This window comes from Dermochelys coriacea, chromosome 7, assembly GCF_009764565.3.
Source record: "Dermochelys coriacea isolate rDerCor1 chromosome 7, rDerCor1.pri.v4, whole genome shotgun sequence".
NCBI lineage: Eukaryota > Metazoa > Chordata > Testudines > Dermochelyidae > Dermochelys > Dermochelys coriacea.
This window is the reverse complement of record NC_050074.1, coordinates 96,792,659-96,813,967: the sequence shown is the minus strand read 5'-3', so window position 1 is coordinate 96,813,967 and position 21,309 is coordinate 96,792,659. Positions and strand designations below refer to the sequence as shown.

Here is a 21,309-nt window from a genome sequence, read left to right as displayed (position 1 = left end):
AGGTCACACAGAAAACTTGTGGCAGAGTCGGAAAATTAATCCAAATCTCCTATGACCCTGTGCCTTTACCTCAAGACTATCCTTTCATTTTAGTGTGGTGCAGGAGTCTCTCAATTTAAATATATCACAAAAATACCTGTTTTCTGATGTTAATGTGAGATTTTCGCACAGGTTGACTGTTTCCCCTAAGACACTTTTTGTGCTGAATATGCTTTATATTAAATACTTGGGGGGTAGGAGTGGGAGGTTAAATTCTTTGTCCTAGGAAGTCTGAGAACTTGCTAGAATCACATCAGGTTGTGTATTGTAGATGGCATTTGACACAATTGGCTGTCTACAAGTAATGTCATCAAATGCAGAGTAATTTCTGAATTCATGTCTTGGCAGGAGAATGTATCCCTTGCTGATCTTCTGTCACTGCGGGATAGCTGTCTTACCGAGCAAGATATCTGGGCAATTTGCCTGGAGTGTAGCCATTCTATGAAGAGCATCTCCCATTCAGCAATCTTCCAGACACTTTGCATTACTCCTGACACTTTGGCTTTTAACACCAATGGCAATGTGTGCTTCATGGAACAGCTTAGTGGTAAGTATTTATGCTTCTAGCCAATTTGTTAAAAAGTATGCAAAATCATGCTGAGAGCATGTAATAAAACATTATACACTTCAAACTTTTATGTAGATTTAATTAGACTGCAAAGCAGAATTTCTTGATAAATGGATGAATGGTGGTCCATATAAGCAATGTATATTTACTAGTTATACTAATATTGAATAAAAGTTTCTGATTGAATTTAGTAAGATCTTGGATCCACTTGTTTTCACAGATTTTTTTTTTCCCCACATCTATTGCATTTACATTTTAAACATAGTAAATTATGGACGTGTGCAGACATGAGTTTGCATGTCTGAAAGTATGGGTAAAGCATAATCGGGGTGCTGCTTCTCACCACTTAAAATATGTCCATGAAATTACAAGTATGGCTAAAGAAAATGGGTATTTGGCTGTAGATTTAGCAGTAGAATAGATGTGACCTGATAAAGCTTTAACAGAATGGAGGATTGAGTGGTGTCTGCATATGGCGGAATGTATCATTGGAAACATGAGGATGCTGCCATTCACAAAAGGACTTATGATTTCATTGTGAATGAAAGTCTATTATTGGATAAGATGAAATCAGCAAAAATCTCAAGAGTCTTAGTCTCTCACATTGCAAGAAATACTTGTGGCACCTTAGAGACTAACAGATTTATTCAAGCATAAGCTTTTGTGGGCTAAAACCCACTTCATCGGATGCATGCAGTGGAAAATACAGTAGGAAGACACACACACACACACACACACACACACACACACATGAAAAATGGGTGTTGCCATACCCACTATAACAAGAGTGATCAGTTAAGGTGAGCTATTATCAGCCGGCGGGGAACCAACCCCCCCCCCCCCACACACACACCTTTTCTAGTGGTCATCAGGATGGCCATTTTCAGCAGTTGACAAGAAGGTGTGAGCAATGGTAGGGGGGGAATATAAGCATGGGGAAATAGTAGGTAAATCATGCCAAACTAACTTGATCTCCTTCTTTGAGAAAATAACAGATTTTTTAGATAAAGGAAACACAGTTGATCTAATTTAACTAGATTTCAGTAAGGCATTTGATACTGTGCCACATGGGGAATTATTAGTCAAATTGGAAAAGATGGGAATCAATATGAAAATTGAAAGGTGGATAAGGAATTGGTTAACAGGGAGACTACAGTAAGTCCTACTGAAAGATGAATTGTCAGGCTGGAGGCAGGTTACCAGTGAAGTTCCTCAGGGATCAGTTTTGGGACCAATCTTATTTCATCTTTTTATTACTGACCTCGGCACAAAAAGTGGGAGTATGCTAATAAAGTTTGCGGATGATGCAAAGCTGGGAGGTATTGCCAATGTAGAGAAGGACCGGGAAATCATACAGGAAGAAAGGTAAGCAGCAGGATACGGACCCTGGACTTCAGGAAAGCAGACTTTGACTCCCTCAGGGAACAGATGGCCAGGATCCCCTGGGGGACTAACATGAAAGGGAAGGGAGTCCAGGAGAGCTGGCTGTATTTCAAGGAATCCCTGTTGAGGTTACAGGGACAAACCATCCCGATGAGTCGAAAGAATAGTAAATATGGCAGGCGACCAGCTTGGCTTAATGGTGAAATCTTAGCGGATCTTAAACATAAAAAAGAAGCTTACAAGAAGTGGAAGGTTGGACATATGACCAGGGAAGAGTATAAAAATATTGCTCGGGCATGTAGGAAAGATATCAGGAGGGCCAAATCGCACCTGGAGCTGCAGCTAGCAAGAGATGTCAAGAGTAACAAGAAGGGTTTCTTCAGGTATGTTGGCAACAAGAAGAAAGCCAAGGAAAGTGTGGGCCCCTTACTGAATGAGGGAGGCAAGCTAGTGACAGAGGATGTGGAAAAAGCTAATGTACTCAATGCTTTTTTTGCCTCTGTTTTCACTAACAAGGTCAGCTCCCAGACTGCTGTGCTGGGCATCACAAAATGGGGAAGAGATGGCCAGCCCTCTGTAGAGATAGAGGTGGTTAGGGACTATTTAGAAAAGCTGGACGTGCACAAGTCCATGGGGCCGGACGAATTGCATCCGAGAGTGCTGAGGGAATTGGCGGCTGTGATTGCAGAGCCCTTGGCCATTATCTTTGAAAACTCGTGGCGAACGGGGGAAGTCCCGGATGACTGGAAAAAGGCTAATGTAGTGCCCATCTTTAAAAAAGGGAAGAAGGAGGATCCTGGGAACTACAGGCCGGTCAGCCTCACCTCAGTCCCTGGAAAAATCATGGAGCAGGTCCTCAAAGAATCAATCCTGAAGCACTTAGAGGAGAGGAAAGTGATCAGGAACAGTCAGCATGGATTCACCAAGGGAAGGTCATGCCTGACTAATCTAATTGCCTTTTATGATGAGATTACTGGTTCTGTGGATGAAGGGAAAGCAGTGGATGTATTGTTTCTTGACTTTAGCAAAGCTTTTGACACGGTCTCCCACAGCATTCTTGTCAGCAAGTTAAGGAAGTATGGGCTGGATGAATGCACTATAAGGTGGGTAGAAAGCTGGCTAGATTGTCGGGCTCAACGGGTAGTGATCAATGGCTCCATGTCTAGTTGGCAGCCGGTGTCAAGTGGAGTGCCCCAGGGGTCGGTCCTGGGGCCCGTTTTGTTCAATATCTTCATAAATGATCTGGAGGATGGTGTGGATTGCACTCTCAGCAAATTTGCGGATGATACTAAACTGGGAGGAGTGGTAGATACGCTGGAGGGGAGGGATAGGATACAGAAGGACCTAGACAAATTGGAAGATTGGGCCAAAAGAAATCTAATGAGGTTCAATAAGGATAAGTGCAGGGTCCTGCACTTAGGATGGAAGAATCCAATGCACCGCTACAGACTAGGGACCGAATGGCTCGGCAGCAGTTCTGCGGAAAAGGACCTAGGGGTGACAGTGGACGAGAAGCTGGATATGAGTCAGCAGTGTGCCCTTGTTGCCAAGAAGGCCAATGGCATTTTGGGATGTATAAGTAGGGGCATAGCGAGCAGATCGAGGGACGTGATCGTTCCCCTCTATTCGACACTGGTGAGGCCTCATCTGGAGTACTGTGTCCAGTTTTGGGCCCCACACTACAGGAAGGATGTGGATAAATTGGAAAGAGTACAGCGAAGGGCAACAAAAATGATTAGGGGTCTAGAGCACATGACTTATGAGGAGAGGCTGAGGGAGCTGGGATTGTTTAGTCTGCAGAAGAGAAGAATGAGGGGGGATTTGATAGCTGCTTTCAACTACCTGAAAGGGGGTTTCAAAGAGGATGGCTCTAGACTGTTCTCAATGGTAGCAGATGACAGAACGAGGAGTAATGGTCTCAAGTTGCAATGGGGGAGGTTTAGATTGGATATTAGGAAAAACTTTTTCACTAAGAGGGTGGTGAAACACTGGAATGCGTTACCTAGGGAGGTGGTAGAATCTCCTTCCTTAGAGGTTTTTAAGGTCAGGCTTGACAAAGCCCTGGCTAGGATGATTTAACTGGGACTTGGTCCTGCTTTGAGCAGGGGGTTGGACTAGATGACCTTCTGGGGTCCCTTCCAACCCTGATATTCTATGATTCTATGAAGATTTGGATGACCTTGTAAACTGGAGTTGTAGTAATAGGATGAAATTTAATAGTGAGAAGTGTAAGGTTATGCATTTAGGGATTAATAACAAGAATTTTAGTTATAAGTTGGAGATACATCAATTAGAAGTAACAGAGGAGGAGAAGGACCTTGGAGTATTGGTTGTTCATAGGATGACTGAGCCGCCAATGTGATACGACTGTGAAAAAACCTAATGCGGTCTTGGGATGCATCAGGCGAGGTATTTCCAGTAGAGATAAGGAGGTTCTAGTACCATTATACAAGGCATTGGTGAGACCTCACCTGGAATACTGTGTGCAGTTCTGGTTTCCCATGTTTAAGAAGGATGAATTCAAACTGGAACAGGTACAGAGAAGGGCTACTAGGATGATCTGAGGAATGGAAAACCTGTCTTATGAAAAGAGACTCAAGGAGCTTGGCTTGTTTAGCCTAACTAAAAGAAGGTTGAGGGGAAGATATGATTGCTCTCTATAAATATATCAGAGGGATAAATACAGGAGAGGGAGAGGAATTATTTAAGCTCAGTACCAATGTGGACACAAGAACAAATGGATATAAACTGGTCATTGGGAAGTTTAGACTTGAAATTAGATGAAGGTTTCTAACTATCAGAGGAGTAAAGTTTTTGGAATAGCCTTCCAAGGGAATCAGTGGGGGCAAAAGACCTATGTGACTTTAAGATTAGACTCGATAAATTTATGGAGGAGATGGTCTGATGGGATAACATGATTTTGTTAATTAATTGATCTTTAAATATTCATGGTAAATAGGCCCAATGGCCTGTAATGGGATGTTAGATGGGGTGGGATCTGAGTTACTACAGAAAATTCTTTCCTGGGTATCTGGCTGGTGAATCTTGCCCATATGCTCAGGGTTTAGCTGATCGCCATATTTGGGGGCGGGAAGGGATTTTCCTCCAGGGCAGATTGGAAGAGGCCCTGGAGGTTTTTCGCCTTCCTCTGTAGCATGGGGCACGGGTCACTTGCTGGAGGATTCTCTGCATCTTGAAGTCTTTAAACCATGATTTGAGGACTTAAATAGCTCAGACATAGGTGAGAGATTTTTCGCAGGAATGGGTGGGTGAGATTCTGTGGCCTGCATTGTGCAGGAGGTCGGACTAGATGATCATAATGGTCCCTTCTGACTTAGTATCTATGGATCTATAAGTGCTGATGTCATTCATGTCCTGTGAGAAACACTGTGAAACAAGCAGCCTACATGAGCTGCAACTTTTGGATGGCCTTCTAGTGCATCTCCAAATAGACTACTCTAATATGAAAGAGACAGCGGCATAGCTTGTTGGATATAAATTTTACATCCATGAAGAATGCATTTTTCGTAATTGAAGGCTTTATTCCTACAAGGGCTATTACTCTACCAAAACATGGCCTGGGATTCAGTAGGATCCCTGTATGAAGCACTTAAACAACAAGTATCAGAGGGGTAGCCGTGTTGGTCTGTATCCATAAAAACAATGAGGAGTCTGATGGCACCTTAAAGATGAACAGATTTATTTGGGCATAAGCTTTCATGGGTAAAAAAAGCCCACTTCTTCAGATGAATGGAGTGAAAATTACAGATGCAAGTATAAATATACTGACACATGAAGAGAGTTACTTTACAAGTGGAGAACCACTGTTGATGGGGCCAATTCAATCAGGGTGGATGTTGTCCGCTCCCATAATTGATGAGGGGGTGTCAATACCAAGTGAGGGAAAATTGCTTTTGTCGTGAGCAACAGACCCACAAAACTCCTCTATTACAGAAGCAGATACTAAATTTGTCATCTTAGATTTTGGGTAGAGGGCTGAAGCATTGGCTCTCGTTGCTCTAAAGTTGCTAAGTGGTCTGGTTCACATATATTTATTCATCATCACCAGGTAGCACTGGCTGCACAGGATGATGTTACCTTTGGTCACAGAATCCTTTTAACTAGTTTACAAAATACTGTCAGGTTTCAGAGTAGCAGCCGTGTTAGTCTGTATTCGCAAAAAGAAAAGGAGTACTTGTGGCACCTTAGAGACTAACAAATTTATTAGAGCATAAGCTTTCGTGAGCTACAGCTCACTTCATCGGATGCATTTTAAATGCAATGTAAAATGCATCCGATGAAGTGAGCTGTAGCTCACGAAAGCTTATGCTCTAATAAATTTGTTAGTCTCTAAGGTGCCACAAGTACTCCTTTTCTTTTTACAAAATACTGTGACTTTCTGCAGGAACTAGCTTCCATTCCTTCTGTTACTCTCTTCCTTTCTCCTTCTCCTCCCCCACCAGTCTCAGAGCATTTGAGGATCACAGAGGAGTATTATTTTAGATTTGGTAATCCTATAGTTTATACTCTTTCAAATTATGAAGCTCTCCAAGGGGCAGTGGGCAATCTGCAGCAACTGGCACATGGTGCAATTCAATTTTTTATTCTTGCTTCCTGCTGCATGGAGCCCACAGTATCATTCCTTTAGAAGGAAAGGAAAGGCACACGGTAACAACCTGAATTGCTTACAAGTCATTTCCTCTTATTTAAAAGGAAGAGACATCTCTTCTAGCAAATTAAATATGACTGTGACAAAGTTCCAGAAATGACAAGATAGTAATAAAAGTGTTTGATTTTGACTGAGTTGTAGTAGGACAAAAAAAAATAGGGATAAAGTGGGAGAAGGACAGAGAAGAGTAGGGAAAATCATTAAAATATGCCTCTGCATACCAACTTCTTAGAGTACTCTAGACACAGGCAATGTTTCTTTAACTAGAATTGAATTATGAAACATCCTAATCAAGACTTTCCAATAATATGAATTGTGTTCATGCACATAATTGCTTCACTAAAAACTCACACTGAGTATTTGCAAATGGCCAAAGTTAACTGATGTCTGACAACCAGGAACTGAGTTTAGATTTTTTTTTTTTTTACCTCTTGTAAGCACTTCCTTTCTTTCCCCAAGATCTTAATTTTTGGCAGTACAAAGAACTTCTGTCCATGAGACACATTCTCCTTTAGTAAGGCTCCTGTATGTTTCTTTAAGAAACATCAGGTCAAATTTGATCCAAGATTTCATTGTTACAAAATCTAACTTTTACAAAACTGAAGAGAAGTGTTTCTTTATTGAAGTTATAATAGAAACAATTCTTTTAACACAAAACCAATTTTCCCTGCAGTGTTAAACCAAATATGGCAGCACAGGATTAGTACATGGGACTCTGAAAATGTATTAGACTTAAAAACAAACACAAATCTGTCAAATCTATTTTGAAGCTGTTCAAGCTGAGAAATACAAACAAATAATTAATACATTTTAAAATATATTTTCAGCTTAATGTCATGTTTTATGACATCTCAAGTAAGAACATTTGATTTAAAAGTATGATTTTTAACCTGATATAGTTTCATTTCAACAGCTGGACCAAAATTATGGCTAGCATACACAAAAAGAAGGCTCATTTAATGCAATTTGGAAGCAAAGAGACAGATGTAGTTATTCTGTTTTTAAAAATAAATTAAGTTTAAAAGACATAATAAAAAGCCTAAAGAGAATAGGTATGGCATGGAACTGATCTCTGAGGCTTCTACAGCTTGGCACTAGGTTCCTTCTTCCTCATTCTCTAGTGCAGTTTTCTTAGCTGCCATTTCTTGCAATAGGTTTCAGAGTAGTAGCCATGTTAGTCTGTAGCAGCAGAAAGAATGAGGAGTCCTTGTGGCACTTTAGAGACTAACAAATTTATTTGAGCATAAGCTAAAACCCACTTCATCAGATGCATGCAGTGGAAAATACAGTAGGAAGATGTATAAAATACACACACAGAACATGGAAAAATGGGTATTGCCATACCCACTCTAACAAGAGTGATCAGTTAAGGTGAGCTCTTATCAGCAGGAGGGGGGAAAAACAAAAAAACAACCTCCTCCCCACCTTTTGTAGTGATAATCAGGATGGCCCATTTCCAACAGTTGACAAGAAGGTGTGAGTAACAGTAGGGGCAAAAAAAATTAGTGTGAGGAAATAGTTTTTCTTTGTGTAATGACCCATCCACTCCCAGTCTTTATTCAAGCCTAAGTTAATTGTGTCCAGTTTGCAAATTAATTCCAATTCAGCAGTTTCTCATTGGAGTCTGTTTTTGAAGTTGTTGTTGTTGTAGTATTGCTGCTTTTAGGTCTGTAATCGAGTGACCAGGGAGACTGAAGTGTTCTCCGACTGGTTTTTGAAGTTTATAATTCTTGACATCTGATTTGTGTCCCTTTATTCTTTTGCGTAAAGACTGTCTGGTTTGGCCAATGTAGATGGCAGAGTTGCATTGCTGGCGCATGATGGCATATATCACGTTGGTAGATGTGCAGGTGAACGAGCCTTTGATAGCGTGGCTGATGTGCTTAGGTCCTATGACCACGATCTACCTTTTGTAAAACCATGTTGTATTTTGTCCCGTTTACCATTGACCTCAATGTACTTCAAAAATTTTTCCAAGACCTTGCATACTACAAATGTCAAACTAACAGGCCTGTAGTTACCCGGATCACTTTTTTTTTTCCCTTTCTTAAAAATAGGAACTATGTTAGCAATTCTCCAATCATATGGTACAACCCCTGAGTTTACAGATTCATTAAAAATTCTTGCTAATGGGTTTGCAATCTCATGTGCCAATTCCTTTAATATTCTTGGATGAAGATTATCTGGGTCCCCTGATTTAGTCCCATTAAGCTGTTTGAGTTTCGCTTCTACCTCAGATATGGTAAGGTCTACCTCCATATCCTCATTCCCATTTGTCATGCTACCATTATCCCTAAGATCCTCTTTAGCCTTATTAAAGACTGAGGCAAAGTATTTGTTTAGATATTGAGCCATGCCTAGATTATCCTTGACCTCCACTCCATCCTCAGTGTTTAGCGGTCCTACTTCTTCTTTCTTTGTTTTCTTCTTCTTTATATGGCTATAGAACCTGTTTTACTATTGGTTTTAATTCCCTTTGCAAGGTCCAACTCTGCTTGACTTTTAGCCTGTCTCACTTTATCCCAACATGTTCTGACCTCAATAAGGTAGCTTTCCTTCATGATCTTCACTGATGAATACAGAACAGCTACTAGATGCATATTAATTTTTTGGTGCAATTAAAGGTGATGGTTGCTGTGTTCCCCAGCAGCTTAGATCAGCTGAGGTGCCCAAGTTATCACCTAGATCTAAACAACTGGAGGCAGGAAGAGCTCTTAAAATTCTTAGGCTCTGGAATTTGTTTTCCCCTGCTCTGATAGAACTTCAGCTTGACATGTTGGACTCCTGTTCACCCAGACGTTTGCCTGAAAGGATGGGTTGGAGAAAAATCTTTGGGGTGAGGATTTGTAGCTTTTAACATCTGTCTGATTTTGAAGCCTTCATTTGACATTGAGTCTGGGGTATTAAATTTGTTATACAGATGGTCAACTCTAAGAGCATTTTGTAAGTCTAAAAATTAACAATTCTCCCCTTCTGAGGGAAATAACCCAGCCTTTGGAGCCAAATCCCTCAGGCAAATGGGGCAACACCACCAAAACACTACCATAGTTATACCCCCAATGACTAAGTTGCCAAATAGGCATTAATGCAGCATCATTGCTGAAATAATCTATTTACAAGCTGTGGTCCAGACCCAACTCCTCTAATGAAGAGCTTCTCTCCTGGTCTTTCCGTATGGATTTGGCTTGGAAAGTGAAGTGAGCAGCTATGTCGGCCTGCTGGTTGGAGAGGCCCACAAAGGCATCAGTCGTATTTGTGGTGTGAGGAGGTCAGCAATCAACTGGGTTGCGTACTTTGAGATGGAGATTTGGTTCTTCCTCATATCAGAAGATGTTAGTTAGAGGTGATGGCTGGGAAGACTTATCTACATGTGCTTGTTCTGTAACTTCTAAAAAGTAACAGACAGAAGGCAAACTCCTATACGCTTTTATTAGCTGGCCTTGGGAAATCTCCCTCCTTTGGTTACTGGCTTGGAGTTTTGATTCAGAGATTCCAAGGCCAGAAGGGACCATTGTGATCATGTAGACTGACCTCCTGTATAACACGAGCCATGGAACTTCCTCAAAATAATTCCTAGAGCACATCTTTTAGAAAAATATCCAATCTTGATTTTAAAATTGTTGGTGTTGGAGAAACCCCACTACAACCCTTGGCAAATTGTTCTAATAGTTGTATCCTCGCTGTCAAAAATTTGCACCTTATTGTCCGTTTGAATTTGTCTAACTTCAGCTTTCAGCCATAGGTTTGTGTTATACCTTTCTCTGCTAGACTGAAGGAGCATTATTAAATATTTGTTTCCCATGCAGGTACTTAGTGTCGTCAAGTTATCTCTTATCTTTCTCCTTCATTAAGCTAAAGAGATTGCGCTCTTTGAGCCTTTCATTATAAGGCAGTGGTCTCCAAACTGTGAGGTGCCCCCCTCTAGTGGGGTATGGAGGAATCTTTGGGGGAATGTGGCAGGGCCCAGGTCAGCCCCCATTGGGGTGGGGAGGGAGTGCCACCCAGCCCCGCCCCACCCCACCCCAACCACACTCCATCATTGCCCCCAATCATAGCTTCTGGCCTCGGTTCCTGGCCCTGGCCCCAGCTCCTGAGTCTGCTCCCTGCTCCACTTCTGCCCCATTCCCAGCTCCCAACCCCAGCCTTGTCCTCCGGCTCTGTTCCTGGCCCCAGCTGCAGCACTGGCCTCAGTTCCCAACCCCAGCTGCAGCTGCGGTCTGAGAACTTTCAGGTTCCCAGAAGGAAGGGGATTAAAAATATTAAGTTGGTAGTTTGGTGTCTCAAATGGTGGTTGTCTCTTTCTCTGAATTTAATCTTTTTGTTCCTTAGTGGGGAGAGTGATAGTTTGCTTCTTCAGGATGGTTAGAAATAAGGTACAGAAAGGCATACTTCCATATGTAATCATTAAAGGTTCCTTTGGTTAGAATTAATAATTCCCGTACAGCACTGGAACCATCAGCTCTGTACAGAGTTGTATTTGTAGCTTGGAGGTGTGAGAACCAACAGGCTTGTCAATTTTGTAGATTTTTCATTTTGTGACATCAAACTGTCAAGATGTGTATATGCATACATCATTGTCAATTTCTTAATCTGGCATTCCTTTTTTTATAGATGATCCAGAAGGTGCCTTTGTCCCACCAGAATTTGATATCACTGGTAACACATTTGAGGCAAGTAACAGATAAAGATATAGATCTTGTTGGTATTTTTACAATACTGAATGCTTATAGTTTTTCTTTAGCATGCAGTTTTAATGTTTGTATTTAATGCTCATGAATGGGTATACTGTTTTGGGAATGCAAAACTATGACTATGTATATGTGTATTAAATAGAAATTTCTAGGAAAGTAAAATGGTATGTTTATAATTTTCTATATTAAACAATTCTTCACTAACTGAAAATATGAAAATCCTTTTTTGCAAGAACAGTATATTGGTCTGCCTTAAACCACAGCTGGTCTGAATTGTTTTATATCCTTCATTGGTTACGTTTGGTTGTTCAGAGACTAGCCATGAATTTTTATGACTAAATATAACATCTTCAATAAAATAATTCATGGCAGGGCAATCAACAATTTTATCTTTGGCTTAATGAAGAAACAAATGGATGTCTGTTGCCTTGCAATCCACAAATGCTCTACATTGTTAAATTAAATTAGTGGTAAATTGTTTACACTAATTCATTAGTCTCCCAAATTAGCCATCCCATTGCAGTATTACAAGAGAGTTTATTTTTGTTACTTTCTATTGAAATTCCTGGATATACTATTTAATGTTTTTTGGCTTGTATTTTAGATAATACCTAAATTGGTTTAATGGGCAGCGTGTTTTGTTGTCAGTCAAAGATACAAGGAAATCTATTTTGTTTCCACATAATCTAATACAAATAACTTTATTTTGATGCTTGCCTATCTTTTATATAATTAGGTTTATAATTATCTCTTGTTCAGCAAATGTGTTTTGTTGGGTTTTTTTTTAAATGTGTCTGCCAATTAAGCTCTATAAATATGAGGATGAAAAAGAAATAGAAAAATTATAGACTGTGGTATAATACAGTTCTGGAAGCTTTAGGAACATGAGTTCCTCTTCATCTCTACCCACCACCATGAACACTTGGCCATCATTACAATTACATAGGCAATCAGAGCTCAAATGGCTTGACAGTCTGTACTTCCAGGTTTTTGCACACTGGATGTTCTTTTTATTCTGACTTGTTTTGGGAAAGAAAGATATAGTTGGTGGCTATTTCTTCCCAAGAAGCACTGAAACTTTTAGTTTTCTCTTTTAGATTGATGTCCATGCAGCTCCTTCAGGTCAGGAGGGATAAATATTTTCTCTACTCCTTATGCCCAGATAGGCCTCCTACATCTGATCAAATCTTACTCGAGTCTTGCATTCTCATTCCAGCTCGTTGAGGTCTTTTTTCCTGTGCAAGCCTGTCTTCTCTCTGAGTCCAAAGGCCTTTACTTATGGTGAGCTTGGTCTCGTGTGCCATGTGTAAGCCTCTGGCTGATCAGTAGTTTGGAAGTCAAAGATTTTGAGCTTTTCTGACCCAGCAGTTCTCTAGAATGCATTGCTGCTTCCCTGCTGCCAACTCTAGGAAGTCTCTGAACCCTTGAGATGTGAGACTCATCGCAGCTAGAGGTATTGGGAGAGTTTCTAAGTTCTGAAAATCAAATGTTGGAGGCAACTTTTTGGGATTTGAGCATTGGAGGAGGAGTACTTGTCCTAAAAGTCCTCAAATCTTAGTTTGTTTTAAAGTTTTAGATGAGGAGCAAGCCATTTTTTTTTCGGACCAGTTTATCCATGTCTACTAAAAATCCCATAATGTCTAGTTTTATTGTTGTTTAACTCTTCTGTTATGGCAGTGATTAGATATTTCTGTTATATTAAACCCACTGGAGGGAGGGAGAGGGAGAAAGAAAGAGAGAGAACAGTTAAATATACAAGACTTCTTTCTTTGTTACAAAGTTAAAAACTTAAGCAGAGCTCTTATCATCCTGAGCCTGCAGAGAGACAAACTGATGCTCAGTTCTCTGTACAGTACATTCTAAATCATGATGCTTTTAGTGAAACTGAACACTTTCACTCTGTATATGTACCTCATGTATATACAGCTGTATACTATAGATGCTCTCTTACAAGGGTCATCACTGCAGTGCAATGGTATTTGAGAGAACCTCATTTTCTGCAGTGTACTTGGATTAGGAGAGGGATCTGTATTTAAGTTATCCAAATGTTGACTTTTTAATTGTTTTGGCTATATCTGACATCAATAAATAAATTATGGATATTTAACAGGTACTCCAGGTCTGAAGACCTACCCCCAAAATGTCAAACCTGTTTTACAAGGACACTGCTCTGCTTCCAGTGGACAGTGGCATTTCTAGAAAACAAAGTATCAAGTGCACACTATTATAAAAGAGGCTGAGAAATAAACCAATTTTAAGGCACTTATTACTTACAAGTATTGTTTATATTCCTGATCTGGTCTTTTGCTGTCTTTCAGTATTTGCCTGCTTTTATATTTAAAAAAAATGCAGGTTTATTCAGCACAGTAACAAAGACAGTTTAGATTCTATATGAACTAATATTGAGACACATTTCTCTTATCTAAATCAAAAGTTTTACCAACTGTACATTTTCCCAGCTCCCTCTTTCCCCTCCCGTCCCCCCCACTTCCCCCTCCCACCTCCTCTTCCCTTGTATCAGTTTGCTAGCATGGTGATCAGTGAATTTTGACCGATAAGAAAGGCACAACAGAAATAGTTGAGTGTTACTGAGAGTTCTTCAATAGATTTGTTTCCATCACCAACTCGGTACAGTAGGAGTTTGCCTTAGGTTAAGTGTTGCTAGTTTCAACCGAGTGTCAAATGGCTGTTGGTCCATATCACAAAACTACGCTTCAGTCTGGGACAGTGGGTCACTGAAGCACAGCCCCACATTTCTATGTGATCTTGCATTTAGATGCAAGACTTAGATGTCTGCCATGTGTGAACATGGTTTATAATTTTTTAATAGCACAGCTGTTCATTTCACCTATGTTCCAACTAACTGATCTGTTTAATCCAAATCTGCATGTGCATTCAGCACTTCTTGATTTTTTTTTTTTTGCCTATAGCAAGTTTAACATTTAGCACAAGTATTGATGATAACTCTGTGATCTCTTCCTTTTTAAGAGATGGAAACAAAGTGTAGTAGTTATATTTTTTTACCCTACCACACTTTTTTTTAACTATAGTGAAGTCTTGAGAATAAAATCCCCAATACAGTATGAGGTCACAGTGTAATGGCCGGGGTAGGAAGTATGTGGGGGGGGGGGATTCAGGGTCTGTGTGATGAGTCTGCCAGTGTGGTCTCAGGCAATATCCTGATGATGCTGTAACTTCTACCAGGCTGCTCTCCCTAGACCTTGCTTGGGGCTCTAGCTTTTGTGTCAGCCTGACTGTAGGTGTCTCTCTAAATTTGAAAGTCCACGCTGTGGCACTTGGGGTTTAATCCAGACGAGTAAAGGGTTGCGTCACCACCTTCCCTGCAACTCTGGGTGCCTTAAATGCTATGATGCTGTGGCTCACAGCCTTGACACCTACATCCAGAATACAAGCATGCAAGTCACACCCTGGCTTTCACTGCCCACTTACTTTTTGCAAGGTGATCCCAACACCTCCTCTGTCCTAAAATTTCCCCAAAACTATCTGCTCTGTAGTGTTCAGCTCTCTTGCTGAACACTTGCTGAAGTTAAGTTTGCTACTCCTTTAAAGAGACAGTATTAACTTAACTGGCATTGACAAACTCTCCACTTCAGTCAGAGCACTTGGCTTATGATAAATATATAACAAGTTTATTAACAAAAGGATATAGGTTTAAGTGATGCTAAGGAATAAGGATATGACTACAAACAAATAAAAGTAAAATATGCTTCTAAGACTAAAACTTAATTTAGCAAGCTAGAGTCTTTTGTTCAAAGACGTTTTTCTCACCTATATTCAGTTTTCCAGAGACTTTCAACCCCCTTGGTTGAAAGGTTCCACTTTTCTCAGGTATAAAAGAGCCCTGGCCTCTTGAATCTGCCCTGTAATGGATGCCAAAATGGCTTTCTGTTCTTGCTTATATCTTCCAAAGTTCAATTACCTTGTTTCAGGAAGCAGGAAGTGTTTTCTGCAGCTGTCACTTTCATCTCCTGCTAAGAGTGTTAAGTGGCCATCCTCCATTCTAGTTTGCCGGATGGCTTAGTCTGCCTTGCATGTAACTGGACCTTCATTGTCTCTGCCTGACAAGCAGGCAGGTCAGACAAGCAAATACATACTCCTTTGTCTAGGGCAGATTGGGCTTGTACATTGCTTGCCAAATGCATTTTAAGAACAGAATTCTAGCACGTATTTGCAACTTGTCGTATACACCCTCTATATACACCATGCAATGATTTTTGGGACCAGAGTGTTTCCAGTTTGTATATGATACAGATTATGACAACAGTGAGTTGGGTGTAGTGAGTATGTCAGGCCTGACAAAAGCTGCTGATGAAGTAATGAACCATCAGTGGACCTCTGTCACATCCACCCTCCAATCCCTATAACTGTTGAAAGTGTGAAGAAGCTTTGTCTTGTTACTTTCCTGTCCTCTCCAAAGCCACCTCATGGACTGCTGTGAAATGGAGGATATCTCTTTTCTCCCAAGCTGTGTGTGTGCATGGTGGTGGCACTGGGAGGAAGAGGGAGAAATTACTTTACTCATTCTATGGAACACTTTTCCTGATAGGAGGTAGAGCAAGGAATTTTTCTGATACTCTACCCTCCTACAGTTTCATGTGGTTTCTCTTCCACAGTGGTTAAATGCAGTATGCTTCCTGGTGAGGCTCCTCCAGCAGTAACAGGAAATTCATATGATCCTTGATAGTTGACTGCCGTCAAGAAAATCTTGAATTATATAAGTGAAACTGATCAGTCTTGTTAAATTCATTCCGCTGCTTGGCAAAGAGGTATTGTAGCTGTCTGTCTCCATTCTCCACAGTTCAGTTTCCTGTATTTTATTCAGAGTTGTGTCTGCTTCCCTCCGTGACAAAAATAACTTGCAACTTTTATTTTGGTTCATTATAATGACTCTGCAATGCTATGGAAGAGGGAGTTAGATTCTGTTCAAGCATAAGATTATTAACAAAGTTCCAGTAACCAACTCTTCTTACTAACATATTCCGTCACTGTTTTGCATTGGTTTTTCACAGATGTAACTGAGGTCAGAATATGAGGCCAGCAAAATAACAGATTTGTAATAAAGTATATCTTGGTCTTTCAGTTCCCAAATTGAGATTGTATGGCTGAATCTGGATTTTCAAACTGCCCTTTTAAGCATATTACATGGTAGTTTACTGTATATGTCTAAATGTGAGATTTGGCTGTTAAGTGACTCATGTTCAAATATTAGGCTATTCACGTTGATCAGTCTGTATCTTTTTTTCTTTTTGCAGAGAAATGCCATCAAAAGGCAGAAAACTGCATGATCAGATTTTCATAACCCTTTTTGACAGCCTCTTAATCTATTGGGAGAGCTCTTTCTGTGCAGAAGTAGTTCTGTTTGTGCAGAGAAGTCTAGAAGAAATTAAGTATCAGAGGGATAGCTGTGTTAGTCTGGATCTGTAAAAGTGGCAAAGAATCCTGTGGCACTTTATAGACTAACAGACGTATTGGAGCATAAGCTTTCGTGGGTGAATACCCACTTTGTCGGATGCATGTAGTGGAAATTTTCTCTCGAGAATCTATTGACTGGAAGAGACTGAGCCTTGTCCTGGGTCTGAGAAGTCCTCAAGCTCTGTTTAAGGGGCAGCTTTCATCTGTGTGCTGAACCATATATGAGGGTAACACCTTAGTGCTTGAGTCAGTGGACACATTAGGAAATGTAGCTGGAGCTTTAAAATAAAATTTTCATAGACAAGGACAAATATATCACGTATCTGGGATGAGAGACATTGTATTGCTATCTTTCTCTTCATATCCAATGATGAAATGTAAGGTTGCAAACCTTGATGCTGGATTTTAGCTACTGGGATCCCTTAAAAATGCACTATTTAATACTATAGCTAGGTCAAATTTGAAACCTTTATTTTCTTTAAGATTCAGAAAATCTCTCTCTTCACATTCCCCCCCACATTATAAATAAAACCCTGAAGTAAGAGATATATAATGTCTATATATGTTCAGGGTTTTATTTATAGTGTGGAGGGGAATGTGAGGGGATAGGTGGGGAGGATTTATTAATACACTTACTTAATATAGAACACTAACCTTAATGTAGGTTTCAGAGTAGCAGCCGTGTTAGTCTGTATATGCAAAAAGAAAAGGAGTACTTGTGGCACCTTAGAGACTAACAAATTTATTTGAGCATAAGCTTTCGTGAGCTACAGCTCACTTCATCGGATGCATTTTAATGTAGGGTTCCACAAAGAAACTTGTCCATATTAATTATTTTTCTTTTATCATTTTAGTGGTGTGTGTTCTACACAAAAGAATTCAGGTTTTATTAAATCAAGCTTGAAATAGGCAACTTGTCAGCACAGATAAATGTAACCTTTCCCTGTTTCAGGGTTGTCTTTGCACCACATAGACCTTGGTGGGATATTTTTTTTTATTGATAAATGTGTGTTTTGGGTTTTGGGTTTTCTTAGTATTTTTTTGTAAATAGCTCTAATTTTAACTTTTCCTTACACAACAAAAAAATCTAATTCAGGTATGAATTTGAGAGGTAACATAAATATTTTCTGCTCAACAGCTGTATAACTGCTTTCTAGGTCCATTCTTACTATGTTGATTGGGAACAAATTGTGTTAATTAATTAAGAGATAAGCGTTTCACACTATAAGAGTCACCTTGAAAGTAGAGAGGAAGTATTCAGGGTAATTATTGATATATCTAAAGAAGTAGATGTGAAACTCACAATTTCAGAGTGAGTTTAAAATTTGAATGCAAGAAGCTTCTAAAATTAGTTTTCTATTTTTTCCTGTCTGGTCTTTCAGGCATCCAGATGTTTTATTGTAATGCTATTCCCAGCAGTGTCTTAATTACTCCTTGGATTACTCTTTCAAATCCTTAGCAGAGAAATCAATTGGGACCTTATTCATCAAAATTTGGGGTATATGCACAATTCATGCTGTCTAGAAGGGTACTGTCAGAATGGTGGCATAGGTAGCTTTTTCTACACTTTTGGCTCCAAATGTGCAAATACATGAGTGAGTAACTTTACATATCTCAATAGTCCCATTAAGTCAGTGCATCTAGTTAGTAGCATATGTAAAGTTATTCAAGCTTAAGTATTTGCAGGCTGAGGATCTCTTTTGTGTGTGTGTATACCCTTCACAAGAGGGTTTTTAAGTGAAGTGAATGCTTTGGAAAGTGACTAATAGGAGTGCCCTGAGCCTGTGGGGAGCTATGCACAAATTTTGACCTGTAACAGTTGGGGGGTTTTCAGTCCTCTGTCTCTCCTAAGCAAAAACTGTCAAACACACTGAATTGTGTGGTGGCTTTTATGTGCGCTAATGGCAATTGTAGAATGGCATCAAACTAATATTCATTTTGACTTGAGGTAGGATTAGAACTCTAGTTACTGGAGATGAAAGGCTGGCAGATTTACCTTAAACTAAGATAAGACTGTTTAGTGGATATGCCCTTCCAGTAAACCAAAATACATGGGTTATACTTTTGTGTGTGTGTGTGTGTGTGTGTGTGTGTGTGTGTGTGTAAGTAGTAAGACATGTCCGTCTCCCAATAAATGAAAAAAGTGAACTGAACTTTATGGGTTTGACCTTTCAGCCAGCTGTCAATATGGCTTCCATTTTTATGGGTGCAGTTTTGAGCCCTTAGTAGCTGTTTTAATAATTTACTACTGGTACTATATTAGTAGTTAGTTTGAGTCTGAAAGTCAGACTATGAAGAAATCCATGTGCTATGCAGCGTTATAATTTTTGGTGACATTTTAGTGTACCATACCTTTTAGTCTTCAGGAGTTTGCCCATCAATGAGGTCAGCTGCCATTTGTGAGGCAGAGTTGATTCAGTACATTAGAGGAGACATGCACTTTGCTCTGAAATGGAGGTTTATTTTTGTTCTTGATTTTATTTCCATAATGTAAAGTAAATCATTAGAACTTAAGATACATAGTGGCTCTTTGCCTGGAAAGCATAAGTCTGTCTATTAATAATTTTTGTCAAGACTTGATTGAGTGCACCAAAATGCAAGTACAATTACTGCTGGTTTTTAAAAAAAAAAAGTACATCTCTGAAAATCTGGCAGTAGTTCTCAAAATAACTCCTTTGTGCCCACAGTGGGAGGAAGAGGTCGGGGAGAACAGGGGACCCCGTGGTGACAGTTCCAACATCCTTGATCTGTCCATGATCCCCTTCCCTCCCTCTTCCCCCACTCCATGTTCTGCTATGTGGAGTGCTCAACTTCAGTCCATACTGCTGGTGAATGGGCTATAAAGAGGTCCCTCTTGAATTATTTATTGCCTTTCTCCCTCATTGACTCTGCTACCAATGGGTCCTTTGTACCCCATTTGCCCCTGAGAGAATGTGGCAGTCTGTTTCATTATTGTAGAGACTTAGTGGGATAATGATGGGTACCCACAATTATTCATGTTTGCAAAACTTTTTTTCTTTTTAAATCCTATTGCTATTATTCATGCGTGACTCCTAATGTTAATGGGGAAAGATCTGCCTCATTGAACAGAGTAGCCTTCTGAAATGTAACAACCATTTTGTATAACTGAGTCGCTTAAAATGAAAGTGTGTGTAGACTAGCCTGGATCTTCTAAATCAAGACACAAATGTCTGCCACTTCATTGTACTCCAGGTGGAAAATCTGAATAAGGAGTCTTGGAAAAGAGTTGGCACATTGAAATATTAGTTTTCAATTGTAGATACCACTTTCTGCCAATCTTGTTCTTCTTCCCCTGCCCAGGGTTGCCAACTTTGTCATATTTAAAAACCAGACACTCCAACAGTGCTGCCTCTGAGGTCCCTGAACCCTGTTTGCTCCTCTTTTCCTCCCCCACCCCCGTTGCTCGCTGCTCTTCCCCTTTCTCCCCCCAGGTCTAGAGGGACTCGTCTGTGGAGCCAGGTCTTTGAGCCGCAGCTGCCTGACCCAGGTAGGAGATGGCCTTGGCTGAGTAGGGGCTGGTGCAGGTGATGACCCGGTGCCTCCACCACCCGTAGTAACCGGACTTTGGGTGTCTGATCAGTACATCTGACTGGATGCAGTGAGGTCCCCTTTTCAACCAGACTTTTCAGTTGAAAACCGGGTACCTGGCCACCCTCCCGCTGCCTCCAGACTTATTCAGATTTTTTTGTTTTTCTCTTGGCTTTCAGATAAAGCTACTGAAATTAGAGAAATTTTTAAAAATAGACAGCTTTGTAAATGCATAGGACAATAGAAGTATTAATAGTGAAAAGTGTTAGAAACTTTTATAAGGCCTTAAAACCAAAGAAGCTTGACTCATCAGCTGTGATATTAAGTGAATAAGCAGGGATTACTTAGTTTAGGAGCAATTGAAACACAATAGTATTGTGTGCCTAGAGATTATGGTATGCACTATGTAATTCAGAAATATATACAATATGTATTCTATAACTTGTCAGTTAAACTAGGCTATCTCATTTCTCCTTATTTTGTTCCAGCTTGGTTTTTAAACTGCAATGTCTGCAAAGAGTTACTAATGTTGTGCAATGCAAATTGATTGCTTGACATTGCACACAAGAACAAGTTAAGACTTGCAAGCTTTCATTTAGATGTTGGGCAATAAAAAAGTCAATCTGAGCAGTGAAAATAATTGCCTGTAAATTTCAACCACAAGTGGATTATTTGATTACTCCTGGGTTGTAATTCCATTTTTTCCCCCTACAGAAATATTTTTTGAGTAAATAGCTTTCAAATACATTTTGGACACTTCATTCAGATTTAATTTGTTTGCAAAAAGCTGATTACCAGAGTGCGGTTTTTTTATTTTAAAAAAAAAAAAAACCAAACACAACCCTGAATATAGGTATTCAATTACCCTACAGTTTGTTTCAGCAATTCAATAACTAGAAAGTAGTTTGACTAGTCTACTGTTTAGCATTTTTATTTGAAGACTAATTTTCTATCACATCTAAGGTGCAAAATATATG

The 21,309-nt window shown here is 39.9% G+C and overlaps 1 protein-coding gene across 5 annotated transcripts in view; it reads left to right on the top strand.

The window, feature by feature from the left end:
• The window catches only part of KNDC1 (kinase non-catalytic C-lobe domain containing 1), a 137,584-nt gene that overhangs the window by 4,735 nt on the left and 111,540 nt on the right, over nt 1-21,309 (top strand). For all 5 annotated transcript variants that reach the window (XM_038411317.2, XM_043518885.1, XM_043518886.1 and 2 more), the window contains exons 2-3: nt 388-586; nt 11,271-11,329. In XM_038411317.2, coding sequence (XP_038267245.1) covers nt 388-586; nt 11,271-11,329 — 258 coding nt within the window. The remainder of the gene's footprint in view (nt 1-387; nt 587-11,270; nt 11,330-21,309) is intronic.